This window comes from Macaca nemestrina, chromosome 1 (assembly GCF_043159975.1).
Source record: "Macaca nemestrina isolate mMacNem1 chromosome 1, mMacNem.hap1, whole genome shotgun sequence".
NCBI classification, from domain to species: domain Eukaryota; kingdom Metazoa; phylum Chordata; class Mammalia; order Primates; family Cercopithecidae; genus Macaca; species Macaca nemestrina.
Genome location: NC_092125.1, coordinates 121,349,146 through 121,371,194, shown reverse-complemented (window position 1 = coordinate 121,371,194; position 22,049 = coordinate 121,349,146). Strand labels below are relative to the sequence as shown.

The 22,049-nt window shown below is 51.4% G+C and overlaps 1 protein-coding gene and 1 long non-coding RNA gene across 3 annotated transcripts; both read right to left on the bottom strand.

Annotated features, from left to right (window-relative positions):
* Positions 1-5,315: 5,315 nt before the first annotated feature.
* INKA2 (inka box actin regulator 2) lies at positions 5,316-22,021 on the bottom strand. 2 transcript variants are annotated; one of them, XM_011737082.3, is made up of 2 exons: positions 21,279-21,613; positions 5,316-10,264 (listed from the first exon to the last, which is right to left on the bottom strand). In XM_011737082.3, the coding sequence occupies exon 2, from the start codon at positions 10,262-10,264 to the stop codon at positions 9,428-9,430; it is 837 nt and encodes a 278-aa protein (XP_011735384.2). In that variant the 5' UTR covers positions 21,279-21,613; the 3' UTR covers positions 5,316-9,427. The 2 variants fall into 2 exon arrangements, with proteins under 2 accessions (XP_011735384.2, XP_011735383.2); XM_011737081.3 differs by lacking the exon at positions 21,279-21,613 and adding an exon at positions 21,646-22,021 and having other exon boundaries at positions 8,942-10,264.
* LOC139362677 (uncharacterized) lies at positions 13,780-21,270 on the bottom strand. The gene is made up of 2 exons (XR_011621841.1): positions 18,796-21,270; positions 13,780-16,066 (listed from the first exon to the last, which is right to left on the bottom strand). It is a non-coding gene; the product is annotated as an uncharacterized lncRNA (long non-coding RNA).
* Positions 22,022-22,049: the final 28 nt, after the last annotated feature.

The window sequence follows — 22,049 nt, the reverse complement described above, 5'->3', positions numbered from 1 at the left end:
TTTTCCATTCCTTGGGGAAAGGATCTGTGCCAATGCCATGAGGTGAACATGTGCCTGATGTGTTGAAGACTAGCACGGAGGTCAGTATGGATGGAGCAGAGTGAGCAAGTGGGAGAAGAGTAGTAAAAGAGAGGTAATGGGATTGAGTAGAGGGAAATTTCCCACAGCATTTACTCTGTGTTGAGTCCATGGAAAGGATTTCAGCAAAGGGTATAATGTGATCAACTATAATATGCCATCAGGAGTGCTCTGTTGAGCTGAGAATAGCCTGTATGAGGACAAACATGAAGCCTGATACCACTTAGAAGACGGAATCATGTGAGGAACGGTGATTTGGACCATAGGGGTAGCAGTGGAGTGGCTATATTCTAGGTGTATTTTGCAAGTGGAGCCAACAGGATTTACTGACACATAAGAGTATAATAGGAGTCAAGGAAGAATCTTAAGATTTGGGCCAATAATCAAGTGAAGATTATGACAGGAGCAGATTGGAAGGAGAATGACGAATGGGCAGGAGTTCCATTTGAACCTACTATGTGTAAGAAGTGTGTCATGTTCTAGAGATTTATAATAGGCAGTTGGATACGAGTCGAATTCAGCAGAAGCAGTCTGGAGAGAACATTCAATATTTTAAAACATGAAGCTATATAGGATCACTAGGGTTGAGTGTGGATAGAAAAGAGGTCCCTGAGGAATTCTATCAAGAGGTTGAGAGATGGAGAGGAATTAGCAGAGAAAGACATGGAGGGCACTGGTGACTTTGATGGACTGTCAGTGGAATGGTTGGGGACAGTGTCTGGAGTAGACACAGGAAAAAAGGGGAAGAAAAACATTGGAGACATCAACCATGGATTGCCCTATTAAGATGGGTGAAACAGTGCTTATTTCTGTGCTAAGGGGGATGGCCTATTGAGAAGGAAAACAGTAAGCTAAATGGGTGGAGTCTAGTATCAAAGTAAAGACGCTGACTCAGGAGTGTAGGTGGGCATAGTTGCAGGAGGGAAAATGGTATGTAGGTATAGAGAAGGTCTCAAGGAAAGTAGTATGAGATGGGACAGATGTTTTCTGTTCTGGGAGAAATTCCTCAGAGGGCGTTTGAAGTAGGCATTTAAGAAAGGGTGGAATTTTCAACAGGTGAGAGTAAGGAAGAATATTACAGGCAGATTTCAGGAAAAAAGCAAGTGCAGAAAACAGAAATGAACAAGAAGTTATCTAGTTCCATCTGGTGTTGGGAAATGTGGAAGGAATTAGGCTGGAAGAATACATTGGGGCCATGTCATGGCTGGCCTTGAAACAAGAAGTTAACTAGTAGGTTGAATTAAATATCTAGGGCGTAGGAACCACCTCAGTGAGGCTTGGTGAGGGCAGGGATGGAGAAATTTCAGACCTGAGTAGGATGAAAATCACAGTTGTAAGGGTTACTGTGTATGAATTCCGATGGTTCTCTCACTCTTCATTTCTCACTTCATTTCCCCCCTTTCTCTAATGAAGATGACCTCTAAGGCCATGACTCCCAGACAAATGTTCCACTTAGAAGGGAACCAGCATTAATTGTTTGGCCCTCAAAGATGTTAAAGAAAATTGAAGAGAAAAATCTCTTTTTCTTGCCCCTGTATTCGTCTGCTTCACCTGACATGATTCTGCTCTTCTCAGACTCTTTAGCAGAGGACCTGGCTCCTACTGGGCAGGCAGACTGTTGGTATCCTCCCTGTTTTCCTCTCTACTCTTCAGGAACAGCATGAAACAGCAGCTCCTCTATCCCATCCTAGTGATCTACCATATCGTATTGAGAAGGCTTACTGGGGACTCTTCCTTAATCCACCCCCATCTGTTAGCTGCCAATGTTCCCACCAGGATCCCATCATCAGACCTCTTGTGGGTGAGAGGAAGGGCACAGGCCACACTTCTGTAACCCTTAGCATCACTAATGTCTCCAGTTGCACAGGTTGGGGAGTTTGACGCAGCCACCAGGATCAAGGGAACTCTAAGCATGCAGCCTTCTCAATGGAAAGTAGGACTTGGAATAGTGTACTAGGCACTGGGACCTACCTGTCTTCCTTGGAGAGGGGATACATGTACATGGAGAAATTTACAGAAGATACTTGATCCTTATACTCCCAGCAGGGTCCTGAAGCCTAGGTCAGAAGCTTTGGAATTATTTGGGCCCTTGAAATCACTGACATAAAGCCTAACTGGGATACGAATTTTATTTTCTGGAATATGAATTGACTTAACAGATGCTTGGAACTTCAGAGCAAGAATTCTAACACCTGCTTAAGTCAATCTGGCCCATTGCTTACTACGATAACTCAGCTCCCTAGGCCAGTTGTATGGTGTGGGAGTGCAAGTGGAGGCCCTGGGCCAGGACAGGGAGGTGATCTGGGGGATGATACTAGCTTTGGCACCTCTGCTCAGGGAGCTGAGGCTATGCAGGGATTTCAGTTGCCGTTACTCCATTTGGAAGAACTTCTGTTGCTGCTTTTTTAATGCCTATCTGCCCATCCTCCACCCCCCACTTTCCTACCTCTTCTACACAAATGACCATACTCCTGCTGCCTTACTGGCAGCTCAATCCCTGGTAGGGAGACAATGCCTGGAGTGTGGCCAGTAGTGGAGCCGGAGGCATGGAAGGCGCTGAACACCCAGCTCTCAACTTCCTTCCCCATTGCCCTGCCCTGACCCTCCCTCCATAATCACAATGATGGGAGGAGAATGTAGCAGACTCAATGTCCCCAGTGGGGCCACCAGCATAGCAAGTTAGAAAAAATCTTTGGGTAGGGTAAATCTGGGACCAGATGATATTGCTAAAAGGACAAGGAGATGAACCCAGCCAGGAAGACGAGTGGCAAGGGATCGAGGAAGAAAGGGAAAAAACATGGAGGATAGGGTAAAGGTGACTTCCTCTGGAATGGAAATTGGGACCCACTTGGGATTGAGTAGATGTGGGAAATGGCTGTGATCATCTGAAGGGCCTGAGTTCTGGATAGCCAATAATAGCATGACAATGGGGACAGAGAGCTGAGTGGGAGGGGTGAGGATGAAGGCTCACCAGACGGCCTATATTAAAATAGAATTGGCCTGGGAAGCTAGGGTGGAGAAGCCAGAGCACCAGGCCAGGGACAAAGAGGACTGCCCAACAGCTTGGAGAGGGTGCTGGGGACAGAGAGTTCTCCTGCTCTCTTGAAAGTGACTGACCACAGCTCCCCCTCTTCTGGAGAATGGGCTGAGGACAAGAGTGAAAAACAACAGGCTTTAGGAGGCAGCTAAGGAGGCCTTGACTGCTGGTCTTCCCTGAAGCAGGGGATGGGCTCAGCCCAGGGCTCAGTTTGAGAAGTGGAGGTCACATGGGAACCCTGTGCTCAGTACTAGAGGTACAGAAATGAATAATGAGTATTTGCCACCCAGGAGGTACAGCAACGTAGAGGGGAAGACAAACATGCACAGAAGTAACTTACAAAATAAGTACTGGCAGTGGGGGAACTGGATTCCTCAGGAAACAGCATATGCAAAGACCTAGTGGCATGAAAAGAACCCAGGCTTGGCACACTCAGCCCATCACCTTGGAGGGTAAAGTGAGTGGGATCTAATTGGGCAGGACTGGGCTAGACACCAGGGAAGACAGGAAACAGGATGAAGTGACAGGAGCTCGCAGACAGATCCTGCATTCAATCGTCTGTCCTTCAGACCCTGAGCAGGAGGCGGCGGTGGGGCAGGTGGGGCTCAAGTAGAAGCATGGGAAGGGGCCCAAGTGAAAGCTCAAGGCGAGGCAGGGGGAAAGCAAGGGAACCACAGGAAAACAAAACTTGATTCTTCCTTTGGATGAGGACAGCTTCTCCTGCAAACTAGCAGCCCCCAGGCAGCCTCAGATGGGCTCCTGAGCCGCCCTTCCCTGGCCAGTTGAAGGAAGCTGGGGTTATCACATTCAGAGTGGAGAAGACTCAAAAAGGGGCAAGGCAGACAGCCCAGAGCCAGGTCGTGGTGGGTAGAACCAGAGAGAGTGGGGGTGTAGAGTTCACAGGAGCTGGTTTTTGGCAGTGTTTCTGGTATGTCCCTGTAAAGGGCCAGTATCTTGAGGCACAGGCCCAGAGGGGCATATAGGTGAATAGGTTCTGTGAGTAGAAGCCAGGAACTGTGCGCAGCTGTGGCCTGAAGCCAGGCATAGAATTCTGCTCTTTCTCCTCAGACAAAGATGCAAGGAAAAGGGAAAGCATGCGGTGATTGTTATGGTTCCCTTGTCAAATGAGTATTGCCCCAAACTGTGTTCAGGGACACACTGCTCTTCAGTGTCCTCTCCGACCAGGAACACAGAGGCACTTTCAGGGGACAGTGTGTGTGTTTGGTGGCGGGGACGAGGAGGACTCCAGTGGGAGAGAAGAGTGTAAGAAGGCAGGGACTTTGTTTCGGGGACATTGGCAAGGCCGACTTCATTGTGGTGCCCGTGCATGTACATGTGTGCTCCAGAGCTGTGGTATGTAGATCTGGGGCTTAGAGGGGGTGGACAGAGTGATATGTCAGGACTCACTGAAGGGTAGAGAGCCAGGAAGTAAGTCCTCTGTCAAATCCAGAGGGAATCTGGAAGAGAGGCTTCATCATACTGTTTATTTTAGGGGTTGGGTGGAGGAGGCAGAAGGAAAGCAAGGGACATCCTAATAATCGTGCTAAGGGGATGACTGCAGTTTGAGCTTCTTACCCCTAGGCCTTTCTGGCTCAGTCACCCTTTCTCTGGCAGCACCAGCCTGAGCCCTGAGACCTCTCATGAAGGCGGGCTTCACAGATTCCTCCATCTCATCAGGAGGGAATGGATTTTAGGAGGACAGCCACAGCACCTTTAGGCCATTAGTTTCCAGGGTGGCTGGAGGGCAGGAGGAAGGGAGCAATGTGGGGGCTGTAGGGGACTCTGGCAACTAGGGCTTTAGAGAGCAGAAAGAGCAGACCAGAGGCTTCTCAAAACCACTAGGACTTGGCACCTTCAACTCTTTACCCCTTGCCAAGAATTCGAGGTCCTTAAGGGTTGACTGTGAGGGGCAGCTAGGGTGTAGTGGGTGGGAATGTTTCCTAGAGCAGGTCCTTAGGCCGTCGGGTCCTCAAGCACCTTTTCTCCAGCTCAGCCCTTCCCCACCTCCACACCCCCTGCCTCCCCAGTACATGTCATCGTTTGGGGAACACTGTAAATTTGCCATTTAGCAAATAGCCCATCTGGGTGGGTAGTATTTTTACAGTGTACAAAAACATGTGACCTATTGTCTTCTCCGATCCTTGCTACAATCCTGTGGGATATTAAATCAATATAAATATATTGACAGAAGAGACCAACGCTCAGAGAAAGCATTTTTTTTTTTTTTAAAGCACTTTTGCCTTGGGTGACATGGTTAGTGCCTCTACTAAGGGGATGGGTAGTCCAGTATCTGCTGAGCTTCCACTTTGGTCCATGCAGTGCTTGGACCCTAGGTGCATTATGTCCTTTAAATCTCACAGCAGCCCCACATTATCACCTTTCACAGATGAGAAACATGAGGTTCAGAGAGGTCAAGCAACATGCTCAAGCTTCCGCAGTGACAGAGAGGGCTCTCCAATCTTAACTCCAAGTCTAGTGCTCATACCATGGTGCTGGCAGAAGTGCCTTAACTGCACTGCATGGGGAAGGCACCTGAGGTGGGTTCTGGCTGCTCTGGAGAAGGTGGGGACAGGCTGTGTCTTGCTCTTGTCCAGGGCACAAAGGAAATGATGGTGTGACTTGGGAAAGTCCCAAGGCCCCGGGGAGGAGGTGGGGATGTGGAGAGGACACAGCAACCTTCCTTGGGACAAGTTTGGGTTCAGAGATCACCCTAAGGGGTGGGGCACAGGGGAAGTGTCTGAGGGGGATGGAAAAGAGAGGTCCCAGGTCTGAAAGGTTGGGAAGAGAAAGGGAGGAGGGAGACCAGGCAGGCCCCACTAGCCATGCCCAGAAGGGACTCTTTTCTGTTCCCTGGGCCACAAAGAAGCAGGTGGAACCCTCCACAGATACCTGGGCCAATCAGGTGGCCCTTGTACCTGCCGGGGAAGTGGGCCAGGTGCGGGGTGGGGCTACATGTCAGGGAGGGTATTAAATGAGCTTCTAGCTCATTTGCATGTCCTAATTAACCACAAAGTGCCCCCCCAAAGGAAGAATTAAGCTGTCTGATTTCTCTCTGCTTACTTCCACTATCTCCTCCACATACACACTGCTTCCCTCTCCCTACACCTTCCTGTATACTTAGGCCCTAGGCATTCACATTCACCTCTTCCCTCCACTACAGTAAAATATAGCCTCTGTCATTGCCGTGGCAGGTGTCCAGGGGGAAGGGAAAAGTAAGTCTCCTCCATTGGACTGTCAGCATGCCATTTATGATCCACGCAGGACCATGGATAATATGGGAGGACAGATTTTGCTCTTGTTCCTCTTGATTTGGCTTTGGAACAGATATGGACAATTAGTGGGATCGTCTGAAAAGTACAAGATTGCAAGTCAGTTGGAACGGATTCAATCCCAGTTCTACCACTATGTGACCCTGGACAAGCTGCTTAACTTCTCTGAGCCTGTCCATGTAAAACAAGAGCAACCGCTTTCAGTGTGTAGTGAGAAGGAAATAACAGAGGGGAAGGTGCTGGCACCTGTAAATCAAGTTGACAGCAAGTGTTGCTTCCGAATTTTTTGTTCTGGCCCAAGTTGAAGTAAGTTTTCAGTCCCCCGAGTCTCTTCTGACTAACCAATGGTTCAAAGTCTGCTTATTTTCCACTGCATCCGTTTGAGAGCAGGAGTTGGGTCCTTTTCATTGCTCTGTTCTTAGCTTTCTATAACAACGCCTGGTGTTGGGAGGTGTTCATAAAGTTTTGTTCAATTTATCCAAACCACTGTGACCAGTCCACGAAACAGGTGAATTGTAGACGAATGTCCAAGAAGTACCTTGGTTTCCCATAGACTCATTCCAGACTTGGAGCTGGTGGCATCTTGAATAATATGCTAGTTGGCTTCTCCACCAGCCAGCAGCCCATGACCTCCTCCTCTCATGATTCAGTAGGTGGAATCTTCACATGCACTTTGTGTGTGTGCACACACACACACACACACACTACCACCACCACCTCCACCATCTCCACCTCCAAAGGCAGCCACAGCAAACGTTCCCTCACTCAAAACTGAAATGTTAGTATTCTCTGGGAAGACACAAAGGATTTGCAAGGGCTGGCTCCACCAGAATGGGCTTGCTCAGTTGGCAAACTCCAGGTAGAGAATTAGCAAGAAAAGGACAGGGGTTTTGGAGCCAGATAACCCAACCCTCTGTTTAAATCTCTGTCCTTTCCTTTGCTAGCAGCCTAATCTGGGCAGTTTACATGACCCCTAATAACCTCCATAGATGTGTCTGGAGAAGAGTGCCTTCTAGGGTCATTCTAAGTTTGAGAGATGTGCACACTACCTGACAGATAGATAGTAAGTGCTCAGCAAAACCCAAAAAGCATGAGCGCCTTCCCCCTCCTGTAGCTCCCCCACCAAAAATGAAACATCTTACCATTTGCGTAGGATTTGAGGGTGACCCTAACCACCGCGGCTGTGCCCCCATAACCCCATCTTGAGCTCTGCCCCTCTCTCCACTCTCCCCAGGGATCCAGGAAGCAAGCAGAAGAGGCTTTTCTTACTATTTTGCCTCTCCAACTGGCTATTAATGCTTTGAGGGTGGGAAGGCATCCTGCCCCTAATTGCAGCTGTCACACCCCATCAGGCTGTGGGACAATTGGCGGGAGGCAGAGGGGGCAGTGGGAGGGTATGCCCTCCCGGCTTGCTCAGCCCAAGAGAAGATCCACATTGTCTTTTCCCAGCCAGTGAGTGTTCCCTGCTGGAGTGGGAGGGACAGTGGCTTCCCAGGGTGGTCCTAGGCGGCCCTCCTGGGCCACGTGCCCAGAGCGGCTTTAGAAAAACCGGAGCTGAGCTGCCACCTTGCCCTTCCCCGCTCCGTCCGGCCGCCTCTGGGTGAGGAGGGAACAGGAGGCCTGGGGCTGCTGGGTCTAGTGAGGCTGCGGCCACGGAATGGAGCTAGGAATTTTATAATCAAGTGGCTATTTCTTCTGGGTTCACCTTTACCTCACTGGTGAATTGACTGTTCTTTGACCCAGGTGGGAGTTAAGTGCAGGAGACAGGGGCTATGGGGTGCGGGGTGCTAAGAACTGTTTTTGTTGTTGTTGTTGTTTAGACAGTTTTGCTCTGTTAGCCAGGCTGGAGTGCAGTGGCACGATCTTGGCTCATTGCAACCTCCCTCTCCCGGGCTCAAGCAATTCTCCTGCCTCAGCCTCCCGAGCAGCTGGGTTTACAGGCGTGTGCCACCACGCCTGGCTAATTTTTATATTTTTTAAAGTAAAGATGGGGTTTCACCATGTTGGCCAGGCTGATCTTGAACTCCTGACCTCAGGTAATCCGCCTGCCTCATCCTCCCAAAGTGCTGGGATTACAGGCGTGAGCCACTGCGCCTGGCCTGCAGGGCGCTACGAACAGTTGGGGAGGAGTGTGTAACTCCAGGGTCCAGCTTCTACTCTGCAGTCAGGCCTAGGCTCTTCTGTCTCCTGGCTGCAGTTGTTCCTGGACAGGTAGCGTATCTAGGCTTGTTTCCTTATCTGGAAAATGGGATCATGCCTGCCTGCCTCACTCACTTTCAAATGGGACCATGGAGATGAAAAGGCATTCAAACGGTCCAATGCTATGTCTACATCCTTCCTCCCATGTGCATGGGGGAGTGTCTAGGGCTTCCCCGGCTGTTCCTTACACACTGTACTCATTTAGCTCATTTTCTCAGGGTCCAGGTATGGACTGAAACCTCCAAGGCAGGAAGGGATGACCGGTCGGGTTTTGCCTCACTGCTGCTCCAGTCCCAGGAGGCCCGGGGTTCAGTCCCTGTGCCTAGAGCAATGTCTTGCCAAAGAAGCCGACAGAAGGTTGGGAGAGCCATAGACAGGTCTTTATTCGGGGGCCTATCTGGGAAACCTGATGCTTCAGGGCTCTTTTCCATACAGAATGTTCAACGGAGGTCTTCGGGGGCAGTGGAGATGTCAGAGGGATTTTCTGATCTCCTCCCCTGCCCTCACCTACTGTCACCTCCAGCCCCAAAGTGAGTGTGTGCATGCCAGACAGACAGACACACACACACACACACACACACACACACACACACACACACACACACACACAGAGCTCGCTCTCCAGCTACTTTTACCTGCTCCACCAGCCAGCCCCCAAGACAGCCTCTCCCAACCACATTCCCTTCAGCCCAGAGCCAAGAGCTCTGGCTTCTCCCTGCTTTCTGGGGGAAAGGAACTTGGAGTTGGGCTTTCGGGAGCCATACCGCCCACCCTCCCTCCTCCCCAGGGGCCCAGCACTGGGACCTGGCCCTTTCAGGTTCAGTCAACTTTCTGTCTCTAGGATTCAGACCCAAACAGCTGTGTTAATATCAAAGCCTGAGGGTGAGGGCTCCAGGGCCTTGGGGCAGCTTGTCGGGGGATTCTCCCCTCGCCTGTGCTCCCCGGTGCCTGGGAAGGGGAAATGTCCAGAGCCCTTGGAAAGGCTCCGCTTCTTGACTTTCTGTAAGCGGCCGGTTCGGGGCTCAGGGACCATGGGTGTCACCCAGCCTGGTTTCTCCTTCAGCAGCCGGTCACGGTCAGGCCGCACACTACGCAAGAACTTCTTAAAGATGTTTGCTGTCAGGGCAAACCTGCGGCCCAGCTCCTGGGGCTGGCCTTTCTCTCCTTTGGGTTCACGTGCCCCCCCAGTCTCACCCTTCTCCCCACCCTTCTCCAGTTCTGGCAAGTCTAGCCAATTGCCCACCAGGTCAGCAAAAACGTTGTCCCCTAACACCAGAGGCTGTCGATTCCGGCCCCGGGACATCAACGTGGAGGTCCAGTCATCCGGTTCCACTCGCTCTGGCCCCTGCTGAGCACAGCTTTGATGTGGCTGTGTCCTGGGCAGGGGAGCTAAATCCCTTCCACAGACACTCCTATGGGATGGAAATTTGGTGCTGCTGCCAAGAGAAGGTTGACCAGAGGGGGAACAGACTGTGGGCCTGGCAGGACCCCTGCCACCCTCCCAACAAGGATGCTCGCGCTGGGTCCTGGGACCTTCAGGGCTGCCTGGTGCAGGACCCCCTCCAGAGATCTCCAGCTGTTCCAGTGCTGTCTGCACCTGGAGAAGCTTCAGTTCTTGCAGTGCACCCATCATGCAGTTCATCTGATCCTGTAAGCCATCACCCACCTCCTTCATGGACATCTGCGAGGGAGAGAGAAAGCATGGGGCCTATGAGCCACAGGGGGCAGCAGTGCCTCTCCCAGCCCTGAACCTGGGTCCCCCACTGAAACATGCACTTCCAGGGTCATCCAGCCTGCCACCAGCCCCATCTCTCTATAGCCTAGTGCAGTGCAGATCAGTGCTGGGTAAAGGAAATAATAATGGTAGCTAACTAACTAAGGCAGGCACTGTCCTGAGAAGGCTCCCCCCACCCCATACACACACACACACACACACACACACACACACACACACACACCCCACACACACATATTTCATCTCCCCAACTACCCTATGAGGTAGTGACTAGTACTGTTCCCATTTCACAGGTAATTTGCCCAAGATAAGGTAGTAAGAGGTGGGACTGAGATCAGCCTGAAGTGCACAGAGTTGTAGTGGCCATCCTCATCCTTTTTTGAGTCTGAGCCCTCTTCCTCTGCTTTGTAACAAGAATTGTGCTAAGGACTCTATGTGCTTCATCTCATTTCATCTTTATATAGATCCTATGAGGTTGCTATTTTCTCTTCTTAACAAATGAGTAAGCTGGAGGGGGTGAAGTAACTTACGTAACGTCACACAGCTCATAGAGCTGGGACTCAAACACGGTACTGTCCCACTCCAGATGCTGTAGTCCTAACTACCAAATAGAGGTTGAACATCCCTACTCCAAGAATCTGAAAGCCAAAATGCTCCAAAATCCAAAACTTTGAGACACAATATGACCGAAAGTGGCAAATTCTACCCTGATGTCACGTGGTAAGTGGTAGCCAAAACACAGTCAAAATTCTTTCATGCACAAAATTATTTAAAATATTGTATAAAACTACCTTTGGATTATGTGTATAAGATGTATATGAAACATAAATTTCATATTTAGACTTGGGTCCCATCCCTAAGGTATCTTCTTATACATCCCTAAGATATTATATATATGCAAATATTCCAAAATCCAAAACACTTCTGGCCCTAATCATTTCAGATAAGGAATACCCAAACCTATACTACCTCGAGACTCGAGATGGCTGGGCAGTGGAGCTAGGCTTTTTTTTTTTTTTTTTTTTTTTTGGGAGACAGTGTCTTGCTATGTTTGCTGGGCTGCAGCACAGTGGTGGCTACTCTCAGACACAATCATAGTAGACAGCAGCCTCTAACTCCTGGCCTCAAGTAGTCCTCTGGCCTCAGCCTCCTGAGTAACCGGGACCACAGGTGTGTGCTACCTGCACCCAGAGCTGGACTTTAAGGCTACTCTGTCCTCTATAGGACAGTGAAGAAGGGCTGAAAAGGGCATTAGGAGACAAGGAAGAGCTCCGATTCCCCAAGAGAAAGGGTAGGCCTGGGGTTTCCTGCAATTGCTGTTCACATCTGACTCGTCAGAAGGGAGACAAGGAGGCCAGGAAACTCCTGTTTGCTGAAAACGCAGTGCTTCTCAGCCTGCCTCTCCCTGCCAAACACCTGTCCTCTCTCAGCTGTTCTCAGACTTGGCTTCAACACTCTTCCTGCCTTCTCAGCCCAGTTGGCTCTGCTGCCCTGGCCAAGCCAGAGTGGGATGCTGGGGGCCAATTCTCCCAGCCCCTTTGTGGGTGTCTAAGGCCTGAGTCCTGGCTGCCAGCTGGAAGGGGCTGAGAGATTGACTTGGGTGAGGGCCGAATTTGGAGGCTGCATGGGGGCGGGGGGACTGTGTCTGATAACATTCACAAGGTTCCCAGTTCCTGGGCCCAAGCTGCCTTGGTCCTGCCAGCTCCCTCCCCAGCTCCTGATCAAGTTACCAAAAGCAAACCTCCTGTGCGGGGACCATCTGTTTCTTAAGCCCCCCAGAGACCCACGGGATCATCTTACCTCCCAAGCTTGTCTTAATGCATAGAGCTAAACGCAGAAGGTGGAGGGATCGGAAGGGCAGGCACAGAGGCTCTGCCGGGCTGGGCTACAGCTGACCCTCTCAGGCTTCTGGGTCAAATCCTCCCCTGCCAACCCTGGCCCTGCTGGGGATGGGAGATTCCAGCCAGGCTCTCAATAAGCCAGCAGAAGCAACACTAAAGAACAGTGGAGGGCTGACTGCCCTTGAGGGCAAGGAGGCCTTTGCTGGGGTGTGGAGATTGCCCATGCTTTATGCACTTTCCCCAAGACAGGCAAGAAGAAATGGCAGTTCCAGGCCCTGACAGCCCTGGGATTTGCCAGAGTTTACACCATTTGAGTGGCGGCGGTGGCAGCAGCAGCAAGGGACACGGAGCCTGTGGGACAGATGCACATGTTGACAGCCCCTCTCTCTGGCCTCTTTGCTTCTACTCTCCTGACCCCTTCCTTTTGGAAGCACTCAGCTACAGCTACTAAGACCTAGAGCAGAGTCAGAGGAGACTCTAAGCCCCAAACCAAACTCAGCTCCTCCCTTGCAAGCTGCTTCTCCCTCTGACTTCCCTATTCTCTCCCTTCCTCCAATACCACTTTCCTTGTCTTCCCTACCTAGAGCCTCAGTCATTTTTGGCCTCTCCATTCAACTACCCCTGCTTCTGTCCAACTTACTCATGTTGGATTTTTCCTCCCGCAAATGTCACCTATCTTTCCTTCCATCCTCAGGAATGCTGCAGAAGCCTCCTAGACGGCTTCCGAACCGCCAGACACATGGGCACCTGATCAGTCTTCCCAGCACACATCTTCTGTCATCTTCATGGCTCTCCAATGCCCAGACTCAAATCCAAACTATTTGGTTCTGCAGTCAAGATCCTCCAGGACAGAATTTCAACTTTCAGTTCCACGCATATCCCTACTCCCTGAGACATACCCCCCATGCTCCTGTTAGAAATCTTCTGTGATATTTAATATGCTCTTCTCTGTAGTCCTGCCATTTATGTACTCACCCCATGTCCTCTATGCGTTTAAATGCTCAGTCCCTTGTGAAATATGTATTGAGTATCTACTCCTTGAGGACAGGGGCTGAGATCTATACATCAGCATGTCAGCCCAGAACCTCGCTAGCACCTGGCACTTGCTACATACGCATAAAACATATATTGAATACCACTGACCACCCCAGATCACCCTCCAGGCTGCTTGCTACCCTCAGATAGTAACTCACTACACAGGGAGAAAGAGCCAGGGCTGCTTCCCAAGGTTTCGTTTCATCCAGAGGCAAGGAGTCCGAACTGGCAGGCTTCCTTCCAGAAGGCTAAACCCAGCCCAGGTCGGAGGTAGAGGGAGGAATGAAATGACCCCATTCAATCTCTTCCAGTGTGGAAAAATCCAGAGGAAATAATGCTGACATTTTGCACAGTTTTCCAGTGAGAATGAATGTGTGGGTATGCATGAATTCAAGCTGCCCATAAAACAGAGGCCCTATGTAAGTAAGCAAGTGCTGAAACTGCACCCATCTGCAAAATAATATTCTGTATTGGTTAAGAACTTGGGTTCTGGAGACAATGGAACAAAGTTCAAATCTCAGCTCTGCCATGTAGTAGCTGTGTGACCTGGGCAAGTTATTTACATTCTGTTTTTCAATTTCTCCATTCTTTTTTTTTTTTTTTTTTTTTTTGAGAGGGAGTCTTGCCCTGTTGCCCAGGCTGTAGTGCAGTGGCACAATCTCGGCTCACCACAACTTCCGCCTCCTGGGTTCAAGCAATTCTCCCACCTCAGCCTCCCAAGTAGCTGGGACTACAGGCACAGGCCAGCATGCCCAGCTAACTGTTCTGTATTTTTTGTAGAGACAGGGTTTCACCATGTTGCTTAGGCTGGTCTCGATCTTCTGGACTCAAGCCATCCTCCCACGTCAGCCTCTCAAAGTGCTCGGCTAACAGGCGTAAGTTACCGCACCCAGCCAAATTTCTCCATTCTTTAAAATGGGAATAACAGTTTCTGCCTCATAAGCTATTGTGCAGATTAAGTGAGGTAATGTGTATCTGCATGAAACCAAGAAAGCATTAGGTGAATTCTGGCTGTTAATTTAAGACTTCCCATGTACTTCCACAACATTTCTTCCTTGGTGAAACTTAGCACATAGTCATGACAGGATTCCGTTCCTTATATCTGGTCTAATCAAGGAGAAGCACAAGGAGAAGGTCCTGTTTTTCCCTCCCCACCTCTGCCCCATGCAGGGGCTGGGGAGAGAAGGAAGGGAAGTCTTGGCACCCTCCTGCCCACTCCCAGCCACGCTCAGCCCAGCCACATCCAGGGTGCCGACGCTGAAGGGCAAGAAGGCATCTGGGAGAGGGATGAGAAGGGAAGGAGGAGTTGGGGGAACCTGGGAGGACCACGGCAGTGGTGGGGCAGGAGTGTCAGCTGGGTCTTGACTAAGAGAGGAGCCAGCAGAACAGCCTTTCCTGGCTGACCCCAGGGGATGCCGTCACCCAAGGAGGAAGAGTCGGAGGCCAAGCTTGGGATCTGCCTTCTTCTTCCAGAGCTTGGGACCCTCTCAGGTCCCCGGGCTTCCCTTGCCTTGGGACCAAAAGGAGGAAGAAAGGGGATAGTGAGGCGGGTAGAGGAAAGGAGAGGGGCCAGCTCAGATAGACAAAATCCCGAGCAAACATGAGTAGCTCTAAATCCATCTCCAGGCTGCAGGGTGCAGAGTTCCTCCGGAGCCTCTTAATGTCTTGGAGCCTCAGGTTCTTCCTCAGAACAGGCACCAAATCATACCTAACTTGCTCTCAGGTGTCAGCTGGGAGAATTCACAAGAAGGTCGACCTGGTCCTGATTAGTTTGAGGGGGAATGGATCCAACAGCCACCTCCTTTTAACCCACCCCTAGTCTCTCCTTTCTCTCTTTCTCTCTCTCTCTCTCTCACACAGAGAGAGAGAGAGAGGGAACCAACCTGCTCCACCATCAAAGGTAAAACCCTTAATAACCATATTCCAATGAAGATTGTGGGAATCCCTTCTGTGAAAAGCCAGGAAAGGTCTTCTCACCAGCTCCTTGCCTCCACACCACCCCACAGTCCCTCCCCCACCCTCAGCGTCTCCGGAAGTCTGCATGTCAAACTTCAGTCTCCACGGCTGCAGTTGAAACCAGCCCCTGGGTTCCTCGCTGTATGAGAGCTGTAGCACGACAGGCACCCGCCTGGTGTTTGTGAAGGGCCCCACACTCATCTGGAGACCTGACTTACTCGGCCACATGACATTTGGGCAAAATCGCCCACCTTTTGGGCCTGGGGTTCTGAACCTCAGATGACATCTCCTGGTGTCAGCACTAGCCCTTTTCTCTGCACTCCCTGATCCCCACAGCTAAACTCTGAGGCCAGGCAGGTGGAGTTATCCCCACGTAATGGATTAGGGAACCAGGGGGCTGGGAGGTCCATCTTCTCCCTCAGTGTTTCCCAGCATTCCTCCCCAGACCTCCTTCATGATTTTCACCCTATCTATACAGGACCTCGTCTCCATGAACACATCTCTTATCTGTTTATGTAAATAGTGTACTTATGAAGGAACTTGTGTGAAGTGTTTACACTTGCCGTAGACAGATGGCACCTATCAACACACATCTTAAACTGAAAGCTTTCCTGGAGTATCGCCTCCATCATCCTGAGCACCACCAGTGGTTCCTGGGGTCTTGAGGCTTATTAGTGAGAGACCTGGGACCCCAAGGCTGGCTTTCGCACTCCAGGCCAACGAGCTTTCCATGTCATCGTAACCTCTGACCTCTTAGTCTCCTGGGATTGTTGTGAGAAGAAACCAGGGCAGCCAGCAGGAAGTGCAAAGGGCAGTTACCACCAGATGGGGAGGAAGAACGTGAAGTCATCCTTCTGAGGGGCTCCGAGGCCTCCCTTTCACTAAGTCATCTGAAGAGGGAAGAGGAACTGCCTGCCTGGGGTTGGAGGGGAAGATGCGGTTCAGAACCAGATCCCACCGTCCTGGACTTCCAGCCCTGAGCCCCACAGAGGTTGTGTGGGGTCAGCTGGCCATGGATAGCACCCTCCCCCTGGGCCCTGTTGGGGCCCTTTGTGGTGAGGGAGGAGCAGGGATGGGAAAATGTGACGCCGGCATCCTCGGCTCCCTTCCCAATCCCTCCCCTGGGCCCCGACTGATCCCGCAGCTGTGCCGTCCTTCCATCCATCTCACGCCCTCTCCCAGCTCAGCCAGAATCCTTTGACACAGGCTCCAGCTTTGCCCATGAGCCTGGCTGTGTGCCCTGCCTCACTTCCCCCACCCCATTACTCACAAGATCCCCACAAAGTTCCTTTCAGCCCCTGGGGAAGCTAGGAGGAGGCTGAGGGCCGGAAATGGGAAAAGCCCCACTGTGCCAAGTGGCCCATTCTCCAGCTCAGTGAATAGGGACCTTCACAGCCCCTCACACTTGGCTGGAACTCTCAACAGGAAGGTAAAGTGGAAACTGTGCCAAGAGCTGTAGGAGAGAGGAGGGTAAAGAAAGGAGAAAGTGAGGGCTGTGAAATGGATGGACCCACTTTCCCAACAGAACCATCTATGGGGGTCACACGCTCAGGCAAGGGGCAGACAGATGGAGAGGGGATTCCAATGCTGCCTCTTCCTGGAGCTTGCCTCTTAGTCTCCGCAAGCCCTCTTCCCTCTGACCAGCTTTAGCTCCTCTCCATTGCAGTCAATCAACTTCCTCGAACATCCAAGGGACTTCAAGAAGAAGTTACCTTCTTTTTTTCCTTTCTGGTTCAGGCCTTCAGTATCTCTTGGCTGACTCTTGTAATAACCTTCTAACTCATCCTCCTGCCTCAATTTCCTCCCTCCCTCCACCTCCACCTCTACCCCATATCACCTTCTGGATCCCAGGGCTGCTCTCCAATGCATACAGAAAAGGCCAGACTCTTTAGCATGACATCCAGAGTGTGTCCACGACAGCTCTTTCAGCACTGTTGCCCACTCTTTCTCTGCATTTTACCCTGTGCTCTAGGCAAACTCCAGCTGCTCTTCAGACATCCCCACCACTTCAGCTTCTGTACCTTTTGTTCATGTTGTTTCATTATCTGCCTGGATTGCTGTTCTCCTGTGCGTGTCCCTATGTATCCCTCAAAGTCTAGTTCCAATGCTACCTCTTCCAAGACATGAAGCTTTCTCTAATCTCCCATTTGGAGTTTACTTCCCTCTCTCAGAGCACTGAACCTGTGCTTGTTACATAACACAATTCCTCTATTTCTGCCCCAGAGGTCTGCATACATGTACCGGTTGAGAACATAAGCTCTGCAATCAGACTGGTGGGGTCTGAATCCTGGCTCCTCCGCTTACCAGCTCTATGACTTTAACCAAGTCACTTAACTGTCTTTATTGACTCATTCATAAAGTGAGAATAATGAAAGTACAACTTCTTAGTGTTGTTTTGGCAATTAAATGACATCATAAATTATATGTCTGGCATATCGATGTTAACATCAAGTAATGTTATTATTATATCTTCTATTAAACTGTGTGTTCCCTGAAGACAGGATCTGTGTCTGTTTGTTTGTAATGATAGTGCCAGTGCCCAGTAAATGCCCTAAACACAGTATGAACTCAATAACATGTTCTATCTATGAATGACTCTTACGCAAAACAGTCTGATCAATCCATCATCAACAGTTTACCAAGTGCCTACGACACATCAGACACTGTGCTACATGTGAAGGACATACAGTTGGTGAGGCACTTAAATTGTCATTTGATCTTCACAGTAGCCATATAAAGTAGGTATTTTAAACCCCCATTTTAGAGATGAGAAAACCAAGGCACAGAGAGGTTAAGTAATATATTAAGGTCACACAGGGCCATGATTTAAGTTGAAGTTGGTCTGACCCCAAATCTTATACTCTGCATTCTTCCCGATGACCACACTGCCTAACTAGTCACATAGTCATCTTTCCCCAACATTAAACATCAAAGAAGATGCATTATGAGATCCTTTGCAAAAGCTTTTTTCTGCCTCAGGAAATTTGCCTTTTTGCCCCAAGATCTGAAGGCTGTTCCTACTGTATCTTCTCCATTTCCTACTTTTCTTCTCCTTATTTTGCCTTTAGGCCCCAGTCCTTACCCATTTGCCAGAAACCCCTGAACTTGTGGCCACTAAAAGCTAGAGAACTGCTTCCCCATGCCTCAGCTATGACAGACATTCTCAGAGATGGCCTCCTGCAACCTCTCCCTCCTCCAGGAAGCCTTCCCAGCCTGGCTGTACTTCATGAGCTCTGATCACTCAGCCTTTACGCACTCTATTTGTTCTACACAGATCTGAACTCACGAGGGATGCCCTGTGAGCATCATACATCTGCCTCGTCTGTGTGCCTGTGTCTACCCCACTTATTGGCAGCCCACAAGGGAGCTGTGTGTATGGAACAGCTGGTCCCAAGGCCTGTGTTCAGGCAGGGCCCCTCTTTGGCGGCTGGAGGGAGAAAAGAGATGTGTTCCCTGCTGAGCTGTTGCAGCCCCAAGCCCTCATTCTAATGAAGAAGTGTGTCAGCTGCTGCTACTTCTCCTGCCACATTTCATCCCTGAAACCCGATCCCCTTCCCTTTCCAGGCAGAAGGAAAGGGCCAGCTCTCTACTTATCAACTAATTGAGCCAGGATCCCCAAACCCTCAGCCTTCTCCCAGCGCTCACCTGTTACAATGACATTTTCTGCTTCAGGGAATTGGGAAGTTCCACTACTTTGGTTTTCAGAAACACACTCTTCTTGTCTAGATTTTCTGGGCCAAGGACAGGGGTAGGATGCAGAAGGGGAGCATAAAACACCCTTGACAAAGATAATTTCACAACCTGTTAATGTTTTGTTTTCCAGCAGGTTTATCCCACAGTGTCTGCAGAGTGTGTGATTCTTGAGAGAAATTTACTGAAAGAAATGAACATAGAACTTGACCAGTATTACAGGAGGCCATGCCTGTGTAAACATGAACTAAGGGCAGAGCCAGGCACACAATGTCTTCCGGGTGGCAAGGGAGATCCTGCCTGGGATGGGCCATTTGCAGTGCAAAAGCTCCCTAGCTCATGACAGAAACCAACTGTATTCCTTTCCCACCCCATTGTGACCTAGGGTATTAAGTCAACACCAGTCACAAGCAAGCTGCATTGAATTCAATCCCTACTGTCCCTGGGCAAGGCAGCCAAAGGGCTGACCCTGGGCTAATTCAGCTCTAGTTTCCCTTTTGCTACTGTTGGGGATACTAAGGCACTGAGATTTGGCCCAGCTACCTAAGCACTGAACTGAGGTGTCAGGGAGCAAGTGACACTCTACTAGCTCTGTCTGTCCTTCTGCTCTGTCTCCTCTCTGAGCAGGCTGGCATTGAGGAGGGGGCGGAGCACCATGGGGGGTAGTGCAGAGCTCTCCCATCTGAGTGTCATTCTGGGATCCAGGCCAGGCATTTGGCTTCCTCTCCAAGAGAGTCAAAGGCTGAAGCTGCTCAGACAAAGGGCCAAATGAAAGCTAATGGGGCGCTCAGTGACTTCAGCCTCTCCCTTTCCTCCTCCCAGGCATTGGGGGCTCAAGTCCTTGGCAGGAGGGGGTGCAAATCAAGATGTGAAGCTCAGCTCAGTGCAGATTTCTAGTTGCCTTTTTTATTCTCCTGGCATCCGTAGTCTCTGTCTTCCTCCCCTCACCACCTCCCACCTAGAGTGCTGTAAAAAATGCAAATCAGCAGGATTTAAAAATTCGAGCCCATGCCAGGAACACCCACAAACCCTCCATTAAGGCAGATCCTGAGGTGGGTGGTGTAGTCCCCAACTCGAAGCACAAAAAGGAGGATTCTATTAGATTCTTTTCTCAGCATGGGTCTTGGACCTCAGACATTATCTGTGATGACCTTGAGCTTGCTTTCTGGTACTGCACACATAAACGGGAAAAAATGAGAATTGTGTATGTGTACGTGTGGGCTGGGGCCAGCCATCCCAATCTGGCATGAGAAGCATGTGCAAACGACTATGGGAAGGGGCATGGTGTAAGTTCAGAAGAACAGCAATGAATATTCCTGTCTCTCAAGAAGTATCTCTCTGAGTCAGTAACTTTTGCATCTGAGTGTCACCACAGAAAGGGCTCCAGGAGGAAGGGCTAGAGAGAGAAATGATGGTTGATGTGAGCAGGCAGACCCTGGAGTAGGACTGACAGGAAGAGTGGCAGGGTGACTTGGTCAGGAAGCATCAGTGAGAACACCTGCAGTTTCAAACTCTGCCCCCACCCCCAGAGCTGGCCCCTAACACACTGCCAATTTCCTTCCCAAGCAGGAAGAGTGTAGCCTTTGCAGGCAGGAGTGGGAAAGGCTGTCACAGAATCCGGAGAGCCATAAGCTGGCCCTTTCTAGATGCAGGTCTGCTGTTGTGTGGCCTGGGTGCCCCTGGCTCTGGAAAGTAAGAAGAAAGAGGAGAGCAGAAAAGTGAGACTGAGAAGAGTCGACTCCAAGAGAGACAAACTAAAAGAGATAAAAAGAGACGAAAGGCAAAGACACAACAGAGCCTCGTGGAAGGAGAGATGGGCAAAGCAGAGATGGGGCTGTATGTGCATAACATTTGCCTGAATTCCGGTGGGTGAAGGAATAAGAAAGATGGCAGGTGGCGTGGGGGCGGGGGTAGTGGTATATGAAGCCAGTGAGAATCAACCTGGCTCTCCCTAACATAGCTTTAGCGGACACCACTCCCCCGACTTCGGTGATATTTCCCCCTCCCCAGACTGAGTTACTTCTCCCCCTCCCTGCACTCCAGGGCCTCCGAACGCTCCCTGTGCACTCCCCAAGCCCAGACCTGACATCTGGCTGGGCCTTCGCAGCTCCCGCTCGCGATCTGCCAGGCAGAGCCCCTCCTCCAGCGCAGGGCCCTCCCCCGCCTTTCCAGCTGCCAGCCCCCTCCCTGCTGGCAGACAAGCCCAGGCAGACAGCCGGCCAAGCCTGCCCCCGCAGCCGCGCCAGCTCTGCCAAGCCCAGCAGAGCTGGGGGCCCAGGGTGGTACCGGCTCCCCTCGAGCTAGCAGTCCCGCTGACCTCGTGCCCGGGCAGGGATCAGGCCCCAGCACCCTCCTCCTCCCCGCGCCCCGCCCGCCGGCGCGCTCCAGGCCGGCCTGCGCAGCCCAGCACCCGGGCGCCCGCGTCTCGCTCCCCAGACCTTGGCTCCCGCGCTTTCCGCGTCGGCGGTGCGGGGGCCCCACTGCGTCCGAGTGCCTGGCCATCTCTGGGCGTGCACTGTTTTCTCCCTGGGGTTCTCTGTGTCACATTTCAGCCTGGTTGGCTTGCTCCCTCTGTCTCTCTGTCACTTGTTCTTGTCTCATCACAAATCTTTGCTCAAAGTTTCTTCGTGGCCCCCTTTCCTGAGGACAAGCCCGGCTCTCTGCCTGCCGGCCCGCGTCCTCCCCTCTCTTCCCTGGCCCTCCTCCGCCCTGCTTACGCACCGGCCCCCCGGGTGCCCGGGCGGGGACCAGATGCCCGTCGGGGCGGAGCAGTCTTCCCTGCCCGGGAGCCAGCTTCGCTCTTACCAGCTCCTGTTTGAGGCGACGCAGATAGCAGTCCATTTCCCTGCTCTCCATCGTCATGCGCCCATTTGTCGGGTTCGGTTCAAACAGAGAGTGCCCGGGTGGGACCCCGGCCCCACTGGAAACTGCGCGCCGGGCGGCCTCCCCGCCCCTGCGCCCGTAGCGCTAGCCGCGCGAAGCTGAGCCTGCGCTGCGAGCCCGGGACTTAGAGCCGCTTCCCCCGCGGCTGGCAGCGTGCGGTCGGTGCTGAGGGCGGAGGGAAAAGTGGGACAGCCAATGAGAATTCAGGGGGGCTGTCTTCAGCCAATGGGCAGGGCGGCCGGGGGGCCGGGCTGGGCGGTCGAGGCCGGCCCTACCACGGTGTTTGCACAGGACCCGGGCGCAGCTACTGGGGCTGGCGGGGACAC

Coding starts and splice junctions, on each gene's coding strand:
- INKA2 (XM_011737081.3), bottom strand. CDS start 21,702: ATGACGATGGAGAGCAGGGAAATGGACTGCTATCTGCGTCGCCTCAAA. Junction 10,265..21,645: donor GTCGCCTCAAACAGGAGCTG/GTAAGAGCGAAG, acceptor TCTCCCTCGCAG/ATGTCCATGAAGGAGGTGGG.